The sequence below is a fragment of the Charadrius vociferus genome, unplaced genomic scaffold (genome assembly GCF_000708025.1).
Source record: "Charadrius vociferus isolate BGI_N301 unplaced genomic scaffold, ASM70802v2 scaffold163, whole genome shotgun sequence".
NCBI lineage: Eukaryota > Metazoa > Chordata > Aves > Charadriiformes > Charadriidae > Charadrius > Charadrius vociferus.
In genome coordinates, this window is record NW_009648332.1 from 17,700,155 (window position 1) to 17,721,202 (window position 21,048).

Below are 21,048 nucleotides of genomic sequence, written 5' to 3' on the forward strand. Positions count from 1 at the left end.
AAAAAAGTACAGTATTGCATGTAAATTTTATTCAGTGATTTATATAGCTGCTCTCAGTATTGCTTATTAACACTTTCAGTACAGCTTCCCATAGCAATTTGTGATCTGATCTTCTTAAAAAATAATGTGGCACTTTATCTTAACTTCAGTTGTAAAGCAAATACAGGGCATTCACAGGACTTCAGGAACAAAGACTGACAATTCAACCAAGTTTTATTTTCAAGGTTCCATAGATATCGGAAAAACTCATAGGTAACAAATCTGTTTTGGTTTTGTCTTCTGAATTAGCAGCAAACGAAGTCCTCACAGCTGCTTGCATTTTTTTTGGTGGAGTTCTGAAAATTTGACACGTACTTCACTGTAATACCACTTCATTCTGAGTTTCATTCCTAACCACACCTGATTAAACTATACATCAAAAAGCATCTTTACTATTGACAAAAACATTCTGTGATACAGGAGGTTACATTAGCTGTATATATAACAATACTTCAATTGAATTAAAAAGTTTATGAAGCATCCAATTGATAAGGGAAAATTTCCAAGGGAAAAATCCTTCCAACATTTACTTTAGCGTGCTTTGCTAGTGAAACTGTACACGTACTGCCAAATGTAGGTTAAAAACATGTAAGTATGCAGCACTGACAAGTTCATTATACATACACATTCTTACCAACTTAAGTTTGGTCTGCCTTCATTTTTGGAGTATAAATTGCATAGCAAAACTTAACATTCTACATTGAAAAGAAAAAAGTTAAAACATTCCTTTAAGACAAATTGAAAGAGAGCATTAATTGTACAATTATATCATCAGATAAATTACTTCCTCTTTGCAACGGAAGATGTAAGTTACATTACATCTCAACAAATATGTTCCCTTATGAATAGTGTTTCCTTATGAAACATTAGCAGCTGAAAGTGGAAAGCAGACTACGTATCAAGAGCTTTCAGTTGATAGTGTGGTAACTAGTCTCTCACTAGTTAGACTTCCATTAAGTTACCAGAAGACCAATTAGTGAAAAAGTAATTACATTAGGCTTTTAGCAATAATGATGGACCCATAAAACAAGAAAAACATCTTGTTCATAAAAAAAAATTTCATCTTTGATAAACACGTAAAAATTCTTTAAAATACACATTTTTGTAGCAAAGAAGTGAACAATACTAAATTAAAATATATTCTAATTTTTACATATTTTTATATATATAGCTTAACAAAATATTCTCTTAATACATATTTTAACACTGTACACAAGTTAATAAATGTCTTAATGAAACTCATTAGAAATATATTCAAGCTGTCTCAACATTAAAAATTTAAATCTGTATATAACATGGGGTAAAATAATTTCCATAAATTTAACATCAGTGCATCTGCAGTAGTCATTAACAAAAAATTTCTGCCTGTTAAGAAGTCTCCTCTTGGTGTTAAGGTTTTAATATGTCTTGTATTGAAGATTCCTCTTCTGAGCGAGCAGCTTCCTTCCTTAAGTTCTTCTCCCTCATCAAGGACTTCAATTTTAAGAGCTCAACAGGTTTCACCAAAGCAGCAAGGCTTTAGTACTGAACATACTCAGACTGAAGGGACTGTGCAGAGAAGAAAAACTGATTAATCACTGGGGAGGTTATACTTGTACATAATACGCACCTAAAGATAAGGAGTAGAAGAAGGACAGGAAGAAGAAAAATAGAGAGTTGGAGGGGGATCTGAACCTCTGCATAGGTAAAGAGGAAGAAAATAGAAGAAACTCAAAAACTGGATACAGTAAAGTCCATCGACTTTCCTGTAGCTACACTTACTTTCCCAAACCAAATTCTAGAGATTATTGAAGAAAGTGTTGCAAGTCCTTTAAAACACCACCTTAAAACAATACCTCAAAAATGTGTTGGAAAAACATGATTGCAGTTACTATAATTGAATTGTTTCCATTTATTCTGAAAGAGAATCAAAGTGCTACTATAAAAAATACAGCATACTTTAGATGTTGATTCAGGTAATGACATAGGAAACATATATGGCGTAGCTAATTACTAAGAAAAAAGCTACAGCAGTACAATTATGCACATGAATAAATTTATGTATGATTACTAAAACCAGATGAAAATGAAGCACTACAAATGGTTCATCTGGATTAGCAAGCAGTCAGCATAATTAAGAGGAAAGCATAACCTGGTCTATTCTATTTATTTACATTTCTGGTTCTATGGAAGTCTAAGGTTTTATTATAAAGTAAAGTAATTAATCAGTTTAGACAGCATCCAAACATTTTATTACCCCCTAGACAGATGTGTTCAGGAGGTCATTCTGATGAATAAAAAGTCTTATCTGAGAGTGCTCTTCACTGTACTACTATGGATATAAACAAATAACAAATAAAAAAGCCAAACCATGTTTTAAAACTGCATCAATTCATCACCATTAGAGAGAACTACTGGAGAACAATATGAATCCCAAGAAAGCTCAGAATTTTGGAATCTTCTCTTCTATTTTCCCATTATTCCTAACTAGTCACTATAGAAGTGCTCTTTGGCATCCATAGTGAAAGCTATTAGTAGAAGTGCCTAATAGATACCTAAATCTTTAGAGCTCTAACTAATATCACAAACCCACTTTTTTTCTACATCTTAAGTCTTAGTGTATATTTACAAAGTTGTCTTTTGAAATGCATTTTCACATCTTGAAGATCTGAGACCATCTGGATATTCTTTCCTAGGTTGAAAAAAGCACTGTCAGCATATAGAGATTTGAATACCACTGACTAAAAAGGGTCTGGTTTTAGCATTGAATGGATTCAACGTGAAGGGTATTATTTAATAGAAACTACTTTACCATAAAACTAAACAGATGTAACAAGTATTTTTTTCATTATAGGCTCAGAACTGCTCTGGAATAAACAATCACAGAAGCTTATTTCTCCTGGCTCCATTCTCTAATAATCATGCTGCATTATTAGCTTGGGTAAGAGCACTTGTCAAGCTATTTATTACATATGTAAGAGTAAGACAGAAGGAATAGCCCTTCATTAATGAGCACTTGAAACTTCTGCTCTCTCAATGATCCTTAAAGCTTTCTCATTTTCAGAAGTGTATTTTAACAATTAGAAAGATGGTTACACTTAACTAGAGCAGAATTTGAAATGGATCCTTCAAAACCGGATTCCTAGTAAAGCCGATTAACAAACAAAAAATGCATGAAATTTTATTATATACTCTCATATGTTGTATGAGTAATAGATTACTTTAAGCTTGGACAGATGAAAGATGACCAGAAAGCATTGTACACTTTTGTTGATCTTGGGAACAGCTAGCGTTAGTTGACAAAGAACTACAAACAGCAGCCCTTTACTTAGCAGACAGTAGTAACTGGGAATTATACACCGTAATTTAAACAAGCAAGCAAACCATAAATTAAAGGTTCTGAAGTTTAAACTAAAATTCTTAAAACTGTTAGGAATCCAAGTTACAAAAATACAGAAAAAAGTAATGACAACATATAAAAAACCAAATATCCACACAGCACAGATTGCTTAGAAACAAGATAACGTTTTGTTAATTTTCATTACAGATGGGTCAGCAGGGTTTATTATATTTGTTTTCAAATTAAGAAATATGTTTTTCTGTGTCTTTCCAGCCTCTTCATCGCTCTACTCCACATAGCAATGATTTCTTCCAAATGTTTCAAAGCCTTTTCTTAATACTGGGAAGAATTAAATCTAAGCAGCATTTTTTCCAGATTAAGATTAATTGATGTGACTTCCCATAAAGTTCCTATGACTGAAAACATGGTGATAGCTGTAATAGCTGAGCTGTTGTGAAGTATACAGACTAATTTTTGAGTCTGAAAAATGAAATTATAGCTGGGGAGGGTTGGGGTTTTGGGGCTTTTTTTGCTTTTGCAGTTAAGTAATTTGTGCTCTTAAATCTCTTCACGGTGTCCAAAGAGATTGTCTGTACTATTTCAAAGCCTGGAATTGTGATTTTTTTTATTTTTTTTTTAATCTTTTGAGGAGTTTTCTATTTTAAAATTTACATTCCTACCTCCTGTTTGCAGTGACTCAAAGTATGGCCTGTGATTCTGGAAGCTTTATTAAAAACAAAAAGCCCCAATCCACCTTTACAAGTCATATGCCGGTGTTTAACAAAATCTTATTTCAAATAGAGGTAAAAATAGAAGGAAAAAACTAAAGAAAATGGATTGCTGAATTGCAATGATGTGAGTATAAAATCAGTTAATTGAGTAGAATTCTCAATGTCTACTCCTACAGTGATCCCATGCAGTGTCAAGCATGGCATTTTATACCCAAGTATCAGACATTTAAACTAAGAATTAAGAACTAGATAGCTTCACTACAGTTAATGATATCTAGTTCATGCTGAAGCAACCGCTTAGATCACTATCATTTTTCTTCTTCAATAGGAGTCACGGAAAGCCTCCTGCAAGAGAAAATAAGCCACAGATCCATCTAGGCACGAGACCTGTATTCACATGCATTCAGGTTCAGGACCAAGTCGGCTATGACTTAACTTTTAAGAGGGAACAACCCTATAGCATCTAGGGCTATCTGTTAGGATTTGAATGTGCACTTTTTCCAGATAATTGCAAAAAGTAATTTTAGTTTTTTGAATTGTGCATCAACTCTGCCAAAACATTGTTGCAACAGGAGTGTTGCAGCAGGCAAGAATTACTGTGAATAAAAGATCCATAAAATAAATCGCAGTATGAAAAATGCATATGCACTTGAAGTGATCCTTTGAGTCCACTAAATTTACAGATCAGCAAGATGCACTAGTTTTTGTCTCTCTTTTTGCAAGGGCTCTCCTATATTCGTTAATGGTAAATTCTTATTAAGAAAAACTATTCTACAAGTATAAAGATCATGTATATGAATGTTAAAATACTGCTGTGCTCCTCAATTTTTTGAAATTTTTCCATCTTGCCAGTTTCCATGACAGCTATAGAAGCAAAAGGTGACTCATCTTAAGACTACCCAGTTACATATTCTTCAACAAAAATACATTTTAAAGAGTGATATTTGGATTTATAAATCCTGTAAGAAGGAAGTAAAAATCTTATTGTGGTACCTTAAATGTGGTTATATACTTGATAAGACTACTTCTGAAAATTATAATTGCAAGAGATTCTGTTTTATCAAAACATCAAATTTGTAAAATTTGCAAATATTTATTCTATTTGGCTAGAATTTGTCTATTCTATGAAAATCAAGCTTTTCTTCTAGTTCAGCAGCATACAACAGCACATGGTAAAAAGGAAGTGGAAGATAAGCTTACACTGATGAAGGACAAAAACCATTAGGGAAAAAAATATGACTGACAACAACAGGAAGTCACAGTCATGGTTATTTTTGGCTTGTTTTAAATTGAATGTGGAACTATAGTACTAAATTTTTTCTTAATGTTCTGTTACAAAACAGAAAAAAAAAGTATTGAATAACTTTCTCCTCCATAATGGGGAAAAAAAAAAGTACTTGCATTGCATAAAAATGAAGAACCCAATTTCTTCACTAATGAAATTAAATAACATTAATTAGAACTGAAAATTTGCTGTCCTAACCATCATAAAATGCTCCTGCACCACTAGCATTGATAGTTAATAAACTCAGAAAGAGAAATAAGTGATAAGGTGATTTTCTAAAATAGAGTACCTATATGATTACAGATGGTCAGCTTGGTATCTAACTTGGGTAAGTGAGATTCTGATAATAAAAAGAAGAGGAATATAATTCATGTCATTAAAGTTGTTTGATGAGATAAGTTAAATGAATAAACATAATGACCAGTATATGGAATAGACTTCTGTCATTATCTGATGGGCTCCAATTAGAAAAAAAGTGCAATGTAATGCAAACACTTACTGCAACAAGACTAAGATTTGGCTGAGAAGACTTCTAAGTAATTTCAGTATGTAAAGCATTGATGTGAAAATCATTAGACAGAATTCTGGTTTTAAGACATTTCTGCCAGAACTGGTATTAAAGCTTGATGCTACTCTGCATTTTGCTCATGAGCTTAAAGACCACTGATTAACATCACCAAAAGCAAAATAGCTGGATGTCAGTGGTAGAAGTGGTAAGACAAAACAATCTTCCCTGGCTGGTTAATTGGTCCCATTAAGAAGAGGGGAGGAAAGAAAAAGATGATGCTTTTATAAAGCCAAATGCAGAGTTCCACATACAAAAACAGGGAATGCAGGACATTGGACTACAATACAAGTCAGTATCTTGGATGGGAAGACCTTTTCTTTTTTTTTCTCCCCATGAACTCCCAGCGCATTACAGTTAAAGAAATTATCACAAGCTTCTAAGAACACAGTTCTTAGTTTTTAAGATGTTATACTTTCATTTAGCCTTTTAAGCTGTTTGAGGAAATGTGCTGATTGTTTCTGTAGTGGTTTGTATTCTCATTTGGTACTCCTGTAACTTTTGACCTATTGTAAACAATGTCAGCTTATTTTCATGACTGAGTCACATTACAGTTATAAAGGCATTTCTTCCCTTCGGGCTGTGCATGTAGGTTTACATATTTATGCATAATATGCAGCTGTAACTAGAATATGGAAAGAAACCTCTAAGAATTGCTGCTGGCAGCATATGATTTACAGAGGGTGCAATAGAAAAGAATGGGAATGGGTTGACCTTCTAAAGAATCATTGTTCAAATACATAAAATATGAGACAATATTGAAGGTAAGAAATAAAAAACAAAATCAGACGCTTTACCGCTTAGTTATTCAGATGAGTGATTGCTCTCTACCATTGCTGGTGTATAGACTTTGGTTCCAGTATACTCAACTGGAGCCTCTGACAGTCCTGCTGAGGACTGAACTTCTGTAAGCACGTTGGATAAAAGACTGGGAACACCTAACTAAAAAAGCTGACTTCCCAGAACCATCAAAATTCATGAACAAGTGAAAGTCTCATGGATGTGTTTCAAATCAAACATCCTCAGCTTGCTGAACAGCTTTTCACCTCTCTCCTCATCTCTATGCCTGGAGAAATTGAACCAAATTAGTTACTTAAACTAAAACAGTTCTCTTGTTCTAGAACTGGTTTCACCATAAGAAAACTGGGATGGTTTCTATATCCAACTTGAGAAAAATCTCGATTATATATAGTTTACCTCAATCCTATGTAGCAGGTAAAAACACACCCAAATTAAAGAGGTAAAACAACTTCAAAAAACTGAAAGGATGTGGCAATATTCAAGAATTCTCTTGCAAATAAGTTACTGCTGATGTTTAAAGTTTAAACTCAGATTTAAACTCAATGGAGAATGCTCAGTGATACTAAGGATCATGGAATATTAACATTTATTTACAGATAAGTTGTGGTGGATAAGAAGTTAAATGTACTTTCAAAGAGTCTGAAAGCATCAAGTTTATTTTAAAGAGTTGCTTTAGGTCAAGCACATCCCAGCACAGTTACTCTACTCCTTTTCCAGAGGAAGTATCCATTGAATTTATGAGAATACAGAATCAAGTTCTTTCAACCGGCTCCATTTTCAAGGTACTTTGGATACTAGTTAAGTTTCAGTCACATACACAATTTAGTTCCACAATGGAACAATGAGAATTTATTTCCTACTGTTGTCTGTCCTCAGGAAGGAGGCTGCACAGGGAAGTGGTGCAGTCACCATCCCTGGAGGTATTTAAAGGATGGGTAGACGTGGTGCTTAGGGACATGGTTTAGTGGTGGTTTTGGCAGTGTTAGGTTGATGGTTGGACCTGATGATCTTAAAGGTCCCTTTCAACCTAGACGATTCTATGATTCTAAAGTGCAATTCACTCCCAAACTATAAACATGTGGCTTCTGAAGCATAAGTGGTGCCATACTAGCTGTTAATGAGAAAGTAGATTCCCCGCTTCTTCAGCAAAAAGAGAACACAACCCATGAACAATCTTTTTGGCTGACGTCCTTGTTACATGCAATGTGTCTATTAGTTGTTTTAAGACAGGGGACTCAGCACACTCAATAACAGTCGCAGGTATAACACTAAAACTTTCTTTATACCAAAACAGTTTATCAGTGGCAAGGAAACAGAAAAGCAAGCTGTGATGTTCTGAAGTTAATTTTATATAAAGGTAATTTTATTTCCAGCAACTAAAAAAATAAAAGTCTGTAGTGTCAGTACTACTAAACAGAGACTGACAGGTTCAATTAATTGTAGGCAATATATTCTATTAAGAACATTGCAGTAATTTTTGTAATTAGTAGGATGTCAAATCTTTGGAAACCAGATATTTTGAATTGTTTTCATAGTAGTAAATATGTTTATTTTTTCCCTAAAATGGCTGAAGTTATTTCTGATTCCATAACTGAAGTTCTCTAGTCTCTCTTCTCTGCATTTTGTATAGAATCACTTTCAAGTTGCATTCATTTATCCATGCATCCTCTTTACACAGACTATTTCATACAGAAAAAGGGCACAAAATAAGCCCAAGGCAGCAAAGTTTTGAGGAATGAAAACTAAAATGGTGAGACCATCAAAGTATCTTGCTCTAAAATAGTCTTCACATTTGGTGTTAGAAAAGGACTAGGTTTCAAGTCAAGTGGAGTCATCTTTCAAATGAGCCCTATCTTTAAGAATGTTGTACCTTCCATTTAGTATGATACATACAAAGGTTTCTTTAAATCTGTTACTGCATAAAGATTAAGATACATAATAAACAAACTATGTTATGGATAATTTGAAATAAAAAAAAATCTAAAGGGTAAGAAGGTCCATAAAGATATCAGAAAAGGTGTTAATTTAAGTTTAGGAGTAATTTATTTTCATGAACCCTACATGATCTAGATGCTTGAAAGAGATGGGAAAAAAAGCAGCTGAAATGATAATTACTTAAGAAGGTAACAGACAAAGGTGCTGTTCAGAAACATTAAAAGGCAGTCAGAGAATCGTGCTGGGTTAAGATTTTTTTTGTGACAGCTTTGCCCGCACAAGCAAGGAAGATAAGCATCGGTCAGATGCCCGAAAGTGCTGTTGCGACTATGAACTTACAGGAATTGATTGACTCTGGTATCGTGCTGGAGGAGTTGTAAGGCCCATAAAGGAAGGTTGATGCGTACTCATCTGTCACGGCGCTGTGAAAACTGGTTTGGCTGCTCAGGTTGTTGCCACTACTGCTGTTTCTGTTGTATAAGTTGTTGTTCAGTTCATGGTTATTTCTGTCAGGCAGCTGCAAGCTGCCATTCAAGTGGCTGGAGATTTGGCTTACAGAAAAACCTGTCCTAGAGGACGATGATGTCATTTTGCTCTCATCATCATCTGAAGCAGCATACAGGTTCCCTAGAGAACTGGCTAGTCTGGAGTTTATGGAAACGCTGAATGGAAAACACATGTGGGGAAAAAAATACACACAACGTATGTACAGATATATACAAAAAAAATAAGACAATCCAGAAGACATTAGGTGAATAACACAGACCATTCTGAATAACTTGCGTTTGCACAAAGGTTCATCTTCTAGCTCTCAAATAATGAAAACCAGAATTCTTTGTCAGGAGTTCCCAAACTTTGTTTATTCAAGCACTACCGTGGCCAGCTTTCACCTCTGTCAAACCATATGCACGTGCAGGAGTCTGTGAAAAGCTTTAGGCAGTGGCTGAAGTACTTTGTGTACATGTATCAGTTTAAGAACTCCTCTTCTGTTCCTTGAAATCAGTAACATGATACAAGTAACCAGGAAGTAATACAATAAAATTTGAGAATAAAAATAGGGTGTCCTGAAATATCTCTTTAAGTTAGTTATTTTCTTCAAGTAAATATTTGTGCCCAGAAGTTATTAAAAATGCATCCATCGTTCTAAGTTTTGTTCAACATTCATAATTACTTAGTACAATAGTAGTAATAGAATTAAATAGCAATAAATCAAGGGTTCATATAAATCATATTAATTAGCATTCAGTATTCTTCTGAGAGTAACAGTATATAGACTCGTGGGAATACTTGCAAAACTTCTATAAACTCTCATGGGTAAAAAACCCCAACCTGAGCAACATAATACTGTTTCTGACTTGATATTATTGCACCAAAACTCTCATACCAGTAGTATAGGTTTAGGGGTTGACTCGTTTTTTAAAATCTGCAGGCAACTAAAGCTCGGCTAGTGGAACAGCAAATCACTTTTAAGTAAATATACACCTTCTTACATCCAAGAACAGCAAGCACTTCGTAGGCTGCATATGTGCTGAAAACAATTGTAATGCACAGTAAAGTATTGTACCAAAATGAGAAGAAGTAAAAAAACACCTTTTAAGGTTAGAGCCTGAGGATGTGGGAATTCTGCTTATTCTTTCTGCAGATGGTGAATTAACTGCCATCACTTTGGAGGCCTTCAGAGGTGACATGGATCCTTCTGTGCTACCTGAATTATTCAGTCTAAAAGGAGTGGAGAGTTTTAGTGAGAAGCAAGATTTTTTATAATTGAAATATACATCTCAGAAACACATACAGTCTTTTGATACATAGACATATTTTAAAAAGTGGGAATTCCCAAGTCTGAGTACTGAAAACTCAACAGCAAAAACTTAACAGTTTGCCTGTTTTCAAATATTTGTTCAAAAAACTTTTCAAATATCCCACTCCCAAGTTTTTTCCCTGCTGTACCATATTATACAGTTATAGGTTACTTTTTACCTTGATAATTTGTGAAGGCTAAGGGTCCATTTTGTATCAAACTTATTGTAAATTTTATTATAAATATTAAATACTGTAAGTTTGAGAAAAAATACTTCTTGTGCTTGTAAAACAAGTATGAGTAGAAAAACCCAGCACAGTAGCTTTCATGTGAACACCATCATTCCCAAATGACAGCAAGAACATTTTTACAAAGTTGGAAAGAACATACAGCTCTTTCTAGAGTGGGACTCTTAATGACCAAATTCTTCATATTTTGATAATGAGCTGCAAGTATGGTACACTGGACTACTCAAAAATGTAAGCATTATAACTGTCCATATTAGTTTATTAGAAACTAATAAATGACTAGCCTCGCAGTAGTATGAAATTATCTCCATCCTTAGTCAAGAGGATATTATCATGATCAGCTCTTAAAGGATGAAAGACCTTGGCTACAAGCATAGAAGGAATGACATTGAGCAGAAATAGCTTTAATTCCACAACACGCAAGGGTAAACAGACATCTCTGAGGTTTGACATCTGGAGTCATCCATCTCAAAAATCCAGGTTGTCACAAAACTGAAGATAATATGTTCTTTTCCATATAAATGCTTTATAATGACAGATATTTTGTCTTACGTGTTGTATTTTAGATGCAATGGGGTAAAAGATGCAATTGTTTACAAAACCAAGAGACTCAATTCTACCATTCCTATAAGTCTTAAAATTAAGTCAATTTTCACACTATGTTTTCATTTTCTTTTGAGGGGGCACCATCAGTACTGATTTGAGATTAGTACAGGTCATAAATGAAATAAACATTTAGAAAGTGAGAAGAAACTATTGGCTTTATTGGCTCCACAGAAAGTTCTAAACAAAGCATGTGATAAAGTGTACAGTGAGGATCCTGTATTAAAATATGAAAGTCTACTAAAACTCAGTATTTATCTGGTACATCTTCTAAAAAAAAAAAAAAAAGGCTACTGATTGTATCCACTAAGCAATAACTCTAGTTCATCTGCTAAAACACACAGGACAAAAATTGTGATATGCAGACAATATGTAGTCAATTTAGGCTTTTGAGACAAGTATTTAATTTTACAGAGATAAAGTGGTTATGTGTTAACTAGTCATCCTTCATTGCATAACAGCATAGATATTAGAAAATGCGACTGAGGAAATTACTTGTATGTGCTATTTATTTATTAAGAAGAATTCAAGGTATCCCTGAAGTAGAGCCATACCCCTCTGTCCATTAGATTCATTTTTCCTCCTGTTCGCAGGTGTTTAGAAAAGTTTCTCAGAAGTCTGAAAATGCTAATCAGTTGATGTGATAGGCATAAGTCAAAACACTGAAAATTTAAGACCTAAGTGGTATACATTTAGAACTATAACTTTAAAGTTAATACCTGAAAGGTTGTGATATTGACCTGGTGTGCAGTTTCATGTCTTGCACCCTAAAGAAACGAAAGAAGCAATCTTCATCAAAGGCTAAAAGTCCCTTCCCCTCCCCTAAAGCATACTTACATGTCCCATACCAGCTTTAAAGTACATGACTAACAAGAGTTAAGAATTATCAACAATCATTTTAATTTACACTTAAAAAACGGAGGGCTAATTCAGGTTTATTTGCAAGCTTCACATTTTTACTGGTCTGAAACATTCAAAATTTATATAAGCAGTACAGAAAAGTAATTATAGAAAGATAAAATTAAGTTCATTGAAGAATATTTTGTTTGAGACATAAGCTTTAAAGTGCTAGATAGCTATAAATTTGAAGGTTTTGAAACATTTTTTTACTTTGTCTTTTACTGCTACATAATCAGTAGGCATCTTGAACAGGGAGACAGAGGAATCAAAAATAAAAGACAAAATTAATAAACCAGATCTGATATATACCTAGGGAAATTTCCACCACAGAAGGTGGTACAGCTAGTACCACTGCCTTAAACAAGGTCATGTACTTGCCATAAAGGTCTGATAGCGTAGGCTGAATTTAAAATTGCAAATTACCTCAGAATTAATTAATTAATTACCTCAGAGCTCCAGTTGTAGCAGAACATAGCCGTCTCCGACTTTTTAAGGCATTAAGCTTATCTCCCTGCGTCATGCCATTCTGAGTTTCCACACCTGCTTTGTCTTCAAAATCATTCTGGGAAACACAAAGTATGCAAGCAAGGAAATATATCAAATCCTTAGGAGTCGCATAGTTTCTAAGTATTAAACATCTCATTCACAAGGATTATCATTTAAAAGGCTAATCTAGTCTTCTGCATACATGGGGCACTACTCGGTCTTTGTATAGTTCCAGTAAATTAAATGTGTCACTGTACAAATGCACATACATTCACAGAGTTTTTTTGCAGAATCTGACCTCAAAGTCAGTTCAGGATGCTTGAGTCTAACACCAGTATTTATTTACTTCAAGGAAGTCTGTTTTTATAGAACTTAAACTCCGACTCCTTCCTCCATAAGTATTTTTAAAGTTATCGTCAATGCAGAAGGGAAGCAGTAACACACAATTTTGGGATATCCATGAGATGAGGAAGAAATCGATACAGTTGTGTGTCCTGCAAGAGGAGCTAAAAAGCAACTTTCCTAAACTACTGATTTTTTTTAAAAGAGTTCTCACGACCTCTAGAAAAATACAGTTTTGAAAAAAAATTCCCTACAAGAACTTAATAAAGAAGTTATAGGATGAACAGGCTTCAGAATTTTATCCTTCTTCTAGCTTAGAAAATATTATAAACTCCAAGAAATATTAACAGCGTATGCCAACACTGTTTAAATGCCTATTTATAATTTCTGATTGATCTCAAAATATACTTTTCTAAAACCCAAGGGTTAATTAGAGACAGTATCTTAAATAGAAGAGATATATGAAAGTTACACAAAGAAAGAAGAGAATTGTGATTGTGTTTTAAATTACCAAATGAAAAAACTTATACCTCAGAATCACAGAATGGTCAGGGTTGGAAGGGACCTCTGGAGATCATCTAGTCCCACACCCCCGCCAGAGCAGGGTCACCTACAGCAGGTTGCACAGGACGGCGTCCAGGCGGGTTTTGAATGTCTCCAGAGTGGGAGACTCCACCACCTCTCTGGGCAGCCTGTTCCAGTGCTCCACTACCCTCAAAGTAAAGAAGTTCCTTCTCATGTTAAGATGGAACTTCCTATGTTCAAGTTTGTGCCCATTACCCCTCGTCCTATCGCTGGGCACCACTGAAAAAAGACTGCTCCCATCCCCCTGGCACCCTCCCTTTAAGTATTTGTAAGCATTAATAAGATCCCCCCTCAATCTTCTTTTCTCTAGACTAAAGAGACCCAAGTCCCTAAGCCTTTCTTCCATATGAGAGATGTTCCAATCCCCTAATCATCTTTTTTTTTGAAGTGGAGATTTGTTCTGATTATGACCTATAAAAAAAGTTTAGCTGTGAAAAAGCAATTTATTACCAATACAAGACTAAAAAAAATTATCTATAGCTAGTTATTGAAAGGTCAGCTCCACCTCTGCTTGTTTGAAATTCTTCCTATGAATCTTACCTCCCTGTATTGATCCAAGTCTTGTACTTTATTCAAGCTGTCACTGATTGAAATGTCATTCAAACCACAAAGAACTCTGTTAATATTTCCATCAACTACTCGTCGTTTCTGCTTTGATCGGATGAGATCTCCCTCCAGCCATAACATTGCTTGCTTCCTTTAGGATACAAAACCAAATCAAATTTGCATACTTATAAAAAACAATATGAAAACATGCTACTCTTACAGATTACCAACATTTGAATCTTCTGTATGTGTTCATCTGGAAAAAAAAATTTGAATGTCTATCACCAAAAAAACAAAGACAAACAAAATCATCAGTTTCAATGGTTAAAAACAACAACAAACCCCCCCCAGAATCACCAAACAAGTCTGTAGCCATCAAAGAAAAATCACAGGTACTAAAACTTCACTTAAAAAATCCTACTGGGAAAAGAAATTAACTAACCAGGAATTTGCAACAGTATTTTAAAGGCTTTTAAAACACAACTTAAAATTTAATACAAAATAATGCTTTTATATATGCAATGTGTAGAACAAATAATGATATAGGACTTTCCAACTTATTAGCATGAGTTTTGTGTATACAGACATTGTACAGTAAAAATTGCTACAATATGCATGGGCTAAGCAGGCTGTTGTTGATGAGACTGCATTATTCCTCGATAAGGAAGTTTGCTGGTTAGGTACCTGTCACGCTAGTTCCATCCAAGAACTGAGATCCTATTACATATTACTGTAACAAAATTAAATTCCTATACTGAACAGAGAAAATAGAACGAGTAATTAAATCAGAATATACTTACACTGGAAAATTTTCTTTGTTTGAAAGAAAAATACTATGGCAAAGCTTAAGAGCCAAGTAGTCTGAACCAACTGCCTAAACTTGCTCAATGATAAATGGGAAAGGTAAGCACTTCCAGAGAAATTTCACTATGTCCCAAGAAAACATCCAGAGAAGGAGGGAGCGGGGGGAGAGGGAGCGCCACTTATTCCACCTAACAGAAGTAGCCTAGAAAATATCTTGAATTTAAATTGCTTTGAAATCTTTCAAGATTAATTGCATTCACAGTAACAAACTGATTTGATACATACTTGGGTTGGAGGGTCTCTACAGAAAAAACTTTTCAAACCTCCCTTATTAAACCTCAAAGAATCTAAGAGACAAAGCTTTGACATCTATGAAGGTTTGGAGATCAAAGCTGCAAGATTTTACCTTTTTGTCAGATGCAAATCTGCAGCCCTGAGGGCAAGTTATTTTATGTTAGAATGATGCAACTGATGTTAGCTACTTCTTTTTCAATCCCATTTTGACACTACTGGTGACATTGCTTGAATTTTTTCTGATTGTCAAAAAAGGTATTTCTTGCCATTAGGACAACAGAAAATTCTTAGTTAACAATACTACAGCTCTTTGCTATGATTAATGTAGGTATGAATGAAAAAAATCTGAAGGATCTTTGCCTATCTGTAAAATCAAACCAAGTATTTGTACACCACTGCAGAAAAGACATGGACCCTGTGTTTCCTATCTTTCAAGTAAACAGCACTTACTAATCACTCTACCTACTACCCTTCTCTTTTAATTTCACTCTATTGTGGAAGTTATTTTTAAAAGTGCATCATCCAAGCATCAGCACGGTGCAGAGAAGATTAATCTGCCTTCAGCGAGCACTTGTGGCTTGTGAAAGTTTGTGATTCACAGTATTTTAATAATGGTGGGCACCTCTCAAATAAAGGTGTGTCCATTCAGTTGTACTGGAAAATAAACAGAAATCCTCAATTATGCTCACTTTCCCTTATGAATTACAGCAATACTCCTTCTTTCCCTCTGATCTCCTATGGATTTTAAGATGCAAGGTCAGTGCATATTTTAGTCTACTTACACAATATCTAGCAGAGCTCTTGTATTCTCTTTTTTCCAGAGAAACAAATTTGTGGTGGATTTTCTCAAAAACATTTTTTTTTCTCATAACAGAAAAATGCCTCCAACGAAGTATCATCAGGATAGCAACTCAAAAATATCAGCATAACCACTATAATAGTAAATGCACAAGGTAGATACCACTATGAAATTAAACTTAAAGTCTACATCACTGAAGCCAGTATAATTTTGTCATTCATTTCCAGTCAGGATCAAACCATGAATCACCCATTCAAATTATCTGCACGTGAAATGTTCTCAACCCAAAGTATACAGTCAATTTTGAGAAGGAGCTGTATTAAACCCATAGATTTGTTTTGTTAACTACTATTAGCTCCAAATCAGAAGTGCTTCATCCATTATGCTAAGAATCTGACAGAGATCATAAGCTGCCAACCACATATTTATTTAATCTTTAGTTACAAGAAAGAAAAAAACATATCAATTATACTATTGTAAGATTCATTTTAAGTGTAATCATAGGCTATATATAAAAGTATATCAAGTCTATCCTTTCTATGTTAATTTTTTAATAAATCCTTATTGTTGATTTAATCTTTTGTCCACATCTGGACTTTACACTTCCAACACGTTTGTCTAACTCCTAAATCCCCCAGAACACAAACATGCAGACTCTTGAGACCCTCTGCCCCTTAAGGTGACAAAATGCATAGCACTCCAGGGAAGACGATTGCTACTGAGTAAATTTGATTTCAATCCCAAGTTAACTAACCTTAAGTATATTGCAACAGGCAGTAATATACAACATCAGTAGACAGAAAGCAGATCCTATAAATAGCGCAAGATGGATAAGAATGTAGGGGAGCAGCTGATTCTTAGTAGCAAAGAAGGTATACATACTCTTCCAAGAAGTGTTGCTGGGGTCCTATAATAGAGCCTGGTCGACATATTCTTATCCAAGCAATGGCTTCAGCATGAGTGAACTTGTAGTGTTTCATTATGTAACAGGCAATTAGTGTTCCTGTTCTCCCCAGGCCAGCTACAAAAACAAAAATATCAGCAATCACATAGGTAGTCATGAGCATTTCATAATTATCAAATTGAAGTATGGGATATGAGAAGACTTCTTTGCGATGTTATCCGCCACCTTAATATCTGAAGAAATAACTTCCGATTCAGTATCCCGTTTATCGTATAATTGGATTTCAATGCTGTATATATAAGAACAAATATATCACACATCAAAAGTTCACAGCGTTTAAGAACGCGTGAACAGTGATCAGTCTTGGCACTTGTACAATTCTACCTCCAACTATTTTTTTAAATAAAAAAGGCTGGTATTTAAAAAAAAAAAAGCCGTGACTAAGCTGGATACAAACTTCATATTCATGAAAGCAGTAAAAAACAAACTCCAAGTACCTTTGAGAGGCCAACACACATACTTTAGAAATCAAGGTTCAAATGCATGCAAATATATGTGCACATCACAACAGACAGCAGCACATGTCTTCTCAGACAATGGCTTTTTCTTTTTGAATCAGTTTTGTTGTGAAACCAACCTATAAAACTATTTACTGCTGACTGTATAAATGGCAATGAATGTTGACCAGCATATACTTATATATATATCAATAGCTTTAACCCATTGCCCCCCAAATCACAAACTAATCCTGGTTTTAAGGGGAGAATAGAAAGAAAGAAAAAATAGCTTTTACTATCAGACAAATCTCTAACCGTAGAGAAAGAATTAATCTCTTTCTAGCCCTGTGTTTTATCTACTAGTAAGGTGTCTCCCCATTTAAACCTTATTTTCATGGGAATACAATTATTTGCAACTTACAGTCTCATGGTGGCCAGCTATTGTTTATGCACCAACAACTGTTTAAATGGAAACTCTCTAAGCAGTTGGACATCCTTGCTGACAATTCTATACACAACTACAAGCTCTTGACATTTAACCAATAACTAAATCTTGCTGTGAATTTTTGGAAAGTTAAGATGATTCAGGTAAAAGGATGAAGGTAAAAGTTCACAAACAGTGAGATTCTGTAACTGTGTACTGGAAGACTAGCTCTGAAGAATCATTTAAAAAGGGGAAGTATTGTTAGAGAGAGTTTTGGGCTCTGATTTTTGGTTTTTTTGCTGGTTTGTTTTTTGGTTGGTTTTTTTTTTTAATGCAAAATGAATGCAACATGCAAATAGATAGCCAAGAGCTGTACTATACTAAACATACATCTGAGTAAGAAAATGGTCTCTGAAAATTGCAGGTAACATCACCAACTGCATATATCACTAAGACTTCAGTGCTTTTCTCTAAGTTCCTGCTAATGTACGAACTTTCCCTAGTAACCCTTTGCATTAAACCACTCTATAACTCCAGGGACAAGCAATTTCTAGTGTTGAAGCTGTGCTTGGAATACTTCTGCAACAAGAGCACAAGAAAACTACAGATAATACATTAACTTTGAGTTAACTGCTGATTTAACTTCGTATACGCTTATTTAAAAGGGTGCAAAAAAAACCCTGAAAAGAATGAGATTATTGGTTTGCTCATTAAATGGTCAGGTGAAAGACCAAAAATACTTCAGTTTAGCAAGTGCTTACCTGAAAAGTAGATTGTGTTCCTTTAGCAACTAAGCCTGGAGAATAACAATCTACTCCTGCTAATCAATAATTTATACTCTCTTTTAGTCAATTAGCAGATGTCCAGTTTATTAATGCCAGTATTTCTGGGGTTTAGCTACAGCAACAACTTGTTAGCAAATAAACTTAATCATCTTCGATATGGATGTTTATTGTTCATGGAAAAATGATGAATGAATAGCACTATTCTTGTTTCCGATCAGCAAGACATTCGTCTCCACAATGTCCTTATACAACTCTAAACATAAATTAAGCCGTACCCTTCAAAGCCTTTGTTAATCATTCTTGACTAAGCATGTTTTGTGTATTTTCTGGCTGATTTGCTGAAATAGGCTGGTTTGAAATGCTGGCATCACATTAACTTGAAATGTGGAAGTCATGCTCCACAGAAAAATGTAGAACAGTCCAAAAGCACAAAGAAAACCTTTCAGTCTTTTGGCTTTTCCTAGCAAATTATCATAATGCTGTGAAAGCATACTGCAAAAGAGAAATCTCCATCAACTAAAACTCACGCCTTCAAGTGATATTAAGAAAAAAACAGAACAATGAACAACAGATTGTCAGTTACTGTAAATAGTAGTGTAGGATGAAAGAACTTAATATGCACATGAAAATAACAAATATTTGTCATATATTTAGTCAAGTAGCATAAAGCAATATTACTTTCACAACCAGAAAGTGTTATTTTTTAAATGCTTTATTTCTGGAATAAGCTCTATGGATTTATACCTGTTTTGAACTTCAGTCTGATAAATAAATAAGTGCACATACCTTTACAATGTACAGCAATAGCACCGTCAGCATTTTCACAGATGTTCAAGAACCTCTGAACAATACTGTCGCTTGGTGTGCTTCCATCTATGAAGAACAGGTCATACTGCTCAAAACCAGCATCAGTAAAGCGTTTTGCCTCATAAATTTTTTTGTTTAGTCTTATGATTGATGTGACATTATGTTTCTTGAAATAGGGAAAGTAGGCTTCAGGTGCATGAAGAGGATAACCTGTAAAAAAATAAACCAACAACAATTTAATGTCATAGATGAAGTCCGAAGTCCTACTCATCAAAATTGCCCCCAAAACCTTTTCTGAATGGTAACATGCTAATACTAAAAATGCTTTAATATTTTATTCAGAATAAACTTTTGGTGATATAAAAGAATTGTCCACGAAATGCTCATGAAGACCACTCTAATTAAAAAAAGGATGAGAAAAAAAATTAAAGCACAGTATATATGAAATACTGTACTGTCTCCTGTTTAGCCTATTCCTCTCTACAAGTAGGGTTTTATACATAAAGCTTGGCACATATATGAATACAGCATTTCAGAACAGCTGTTTATAGTCAAGCTGCAGATCAAAGAATAGGAACATGCTTGAAGAGGAAACACTGTGTTTATGACAAAAACAGACTGGTGATCTATACTATGGACAAGAGGAACAGTCAAAGGATAAACCGCAGTACCAGAAATATTCTTGCTCCACTGCGAAGTAAAAAAGCTTTAGTGCCTTGATTCAGTTGAGAGACAAAAGGATCCTCTAGATAAAGATCGAGGGGCAGGGAGGGAGGTCCAAGACGAACCACACCACAACCGTTTAAGAACACTTTCACCAAATAGATGTTCCCTGTTGACGAGAAGGTGAGGGAGTGTGTGCATGTGCGCACATGTCTATAGGATGGATGTATGTAAAATGTAGTTATTCCTTTCCATTCACAATTAAGTCTTATAAACAGAACACAGGAACAACATAGCTACCCCAAAAATCAGAAGGTCTGTCATTAACCAAATTGACTGGTTTATCTCCAGATTTTTTTTTCCTGTTCAAATAAAGTTCAAAAGCTTCCTCACAAAACATGGGTCATTTCCACGAGTCATATATGCATTAGTAAATGCAATTAGAGTCACAACATAAAGAGAAAAAGGTAGCTTTGTAATGTATACTTATACTCAACTGGGTGAGGCTTATGTGTAGCCTCAGAACTGGATTTTAAGCATTAATGTTAATTTAGTAATTTTCAGTTATATACATGTTAAAAATAAAACGCAGGTTTTCTAAAATCCACGGAACAATTTAAGTAATTAAATTAAATCTTCAAGAAGGGACTGTAACAGTGATTGGGGAAGAAACCCAAACCAACCTAAATATTTCCTCCCTGAATTTTATTTAAATTTTCAGTGGACACTATGCAATTAGCAGCATTCCAGTCATGAACAAAACATGAGAGAGAAGTGAAAAAAAAATGAAGAAAAACTAAACCCCATGCTCACATAAAAAAAGTGACATGGCACAAAGAATAAGGTGAAAGTCAGCAAAAATCTGATTGTAGTTTTTAAATGACTGAT

General features: G+C 34.5%; 1 protein-coding gene across 2 annotated transcripts in view; it reads right to left on the minus strand.

The window, feature by feature from the left end:
- Positions 1 to 963: 963 nt before the first annotated feature.
- CDC14A (cell division cycle 14A) overlaps positions 964 to 21,048 on the minus strand; it is a 59,137-nt gene continuing 39,052 nt past the window's right edge. Inside the window, exons 8-15 of one of the 2 annotated variants that reach the window (XM_009884773.1) lie at positions 19,477 to 19,707; positions 16,963 to 17,101; positions 14,178 to 14,334; positions 12,671 to 12,786; positions 12,044 to 12,091; positions 10,266 to 10,394; positions 9,015 to 9,337; positions 964 to 1,587 (exon numbers count right to left, since the gene is read on the minus strand). In XM_009884773.1, the coding sequence (XP_009883075.1) occupies positions 1,574 to 1,587; positions 9,015 to 9,337; positions 10,266 to 10,394; positions 12,044 to 12,091; positions 12,671 to 12,786; positions 14,178 to 14,334; positions 16,963 to 17,101; positions 19,477 to 19,707 (1,157 nt within the window). In that variant the 3' untranslated portion in view covers positions 964 to 1,573. Of the gene's footprint in view, positions 1,590 to 9,014; positions 9,338 to 10,265; positions 10,395 to 12,043; positions 12,092 to 12,670; positions 12,787 to 14,177; positions 14,335 to 16,962; positions 17,102 to 19,476; positions 19,708 to 21,048 lie in introns of both variants that reach the window. The other variant, XM_009884774.1, reaches the window with a different exon arrangement.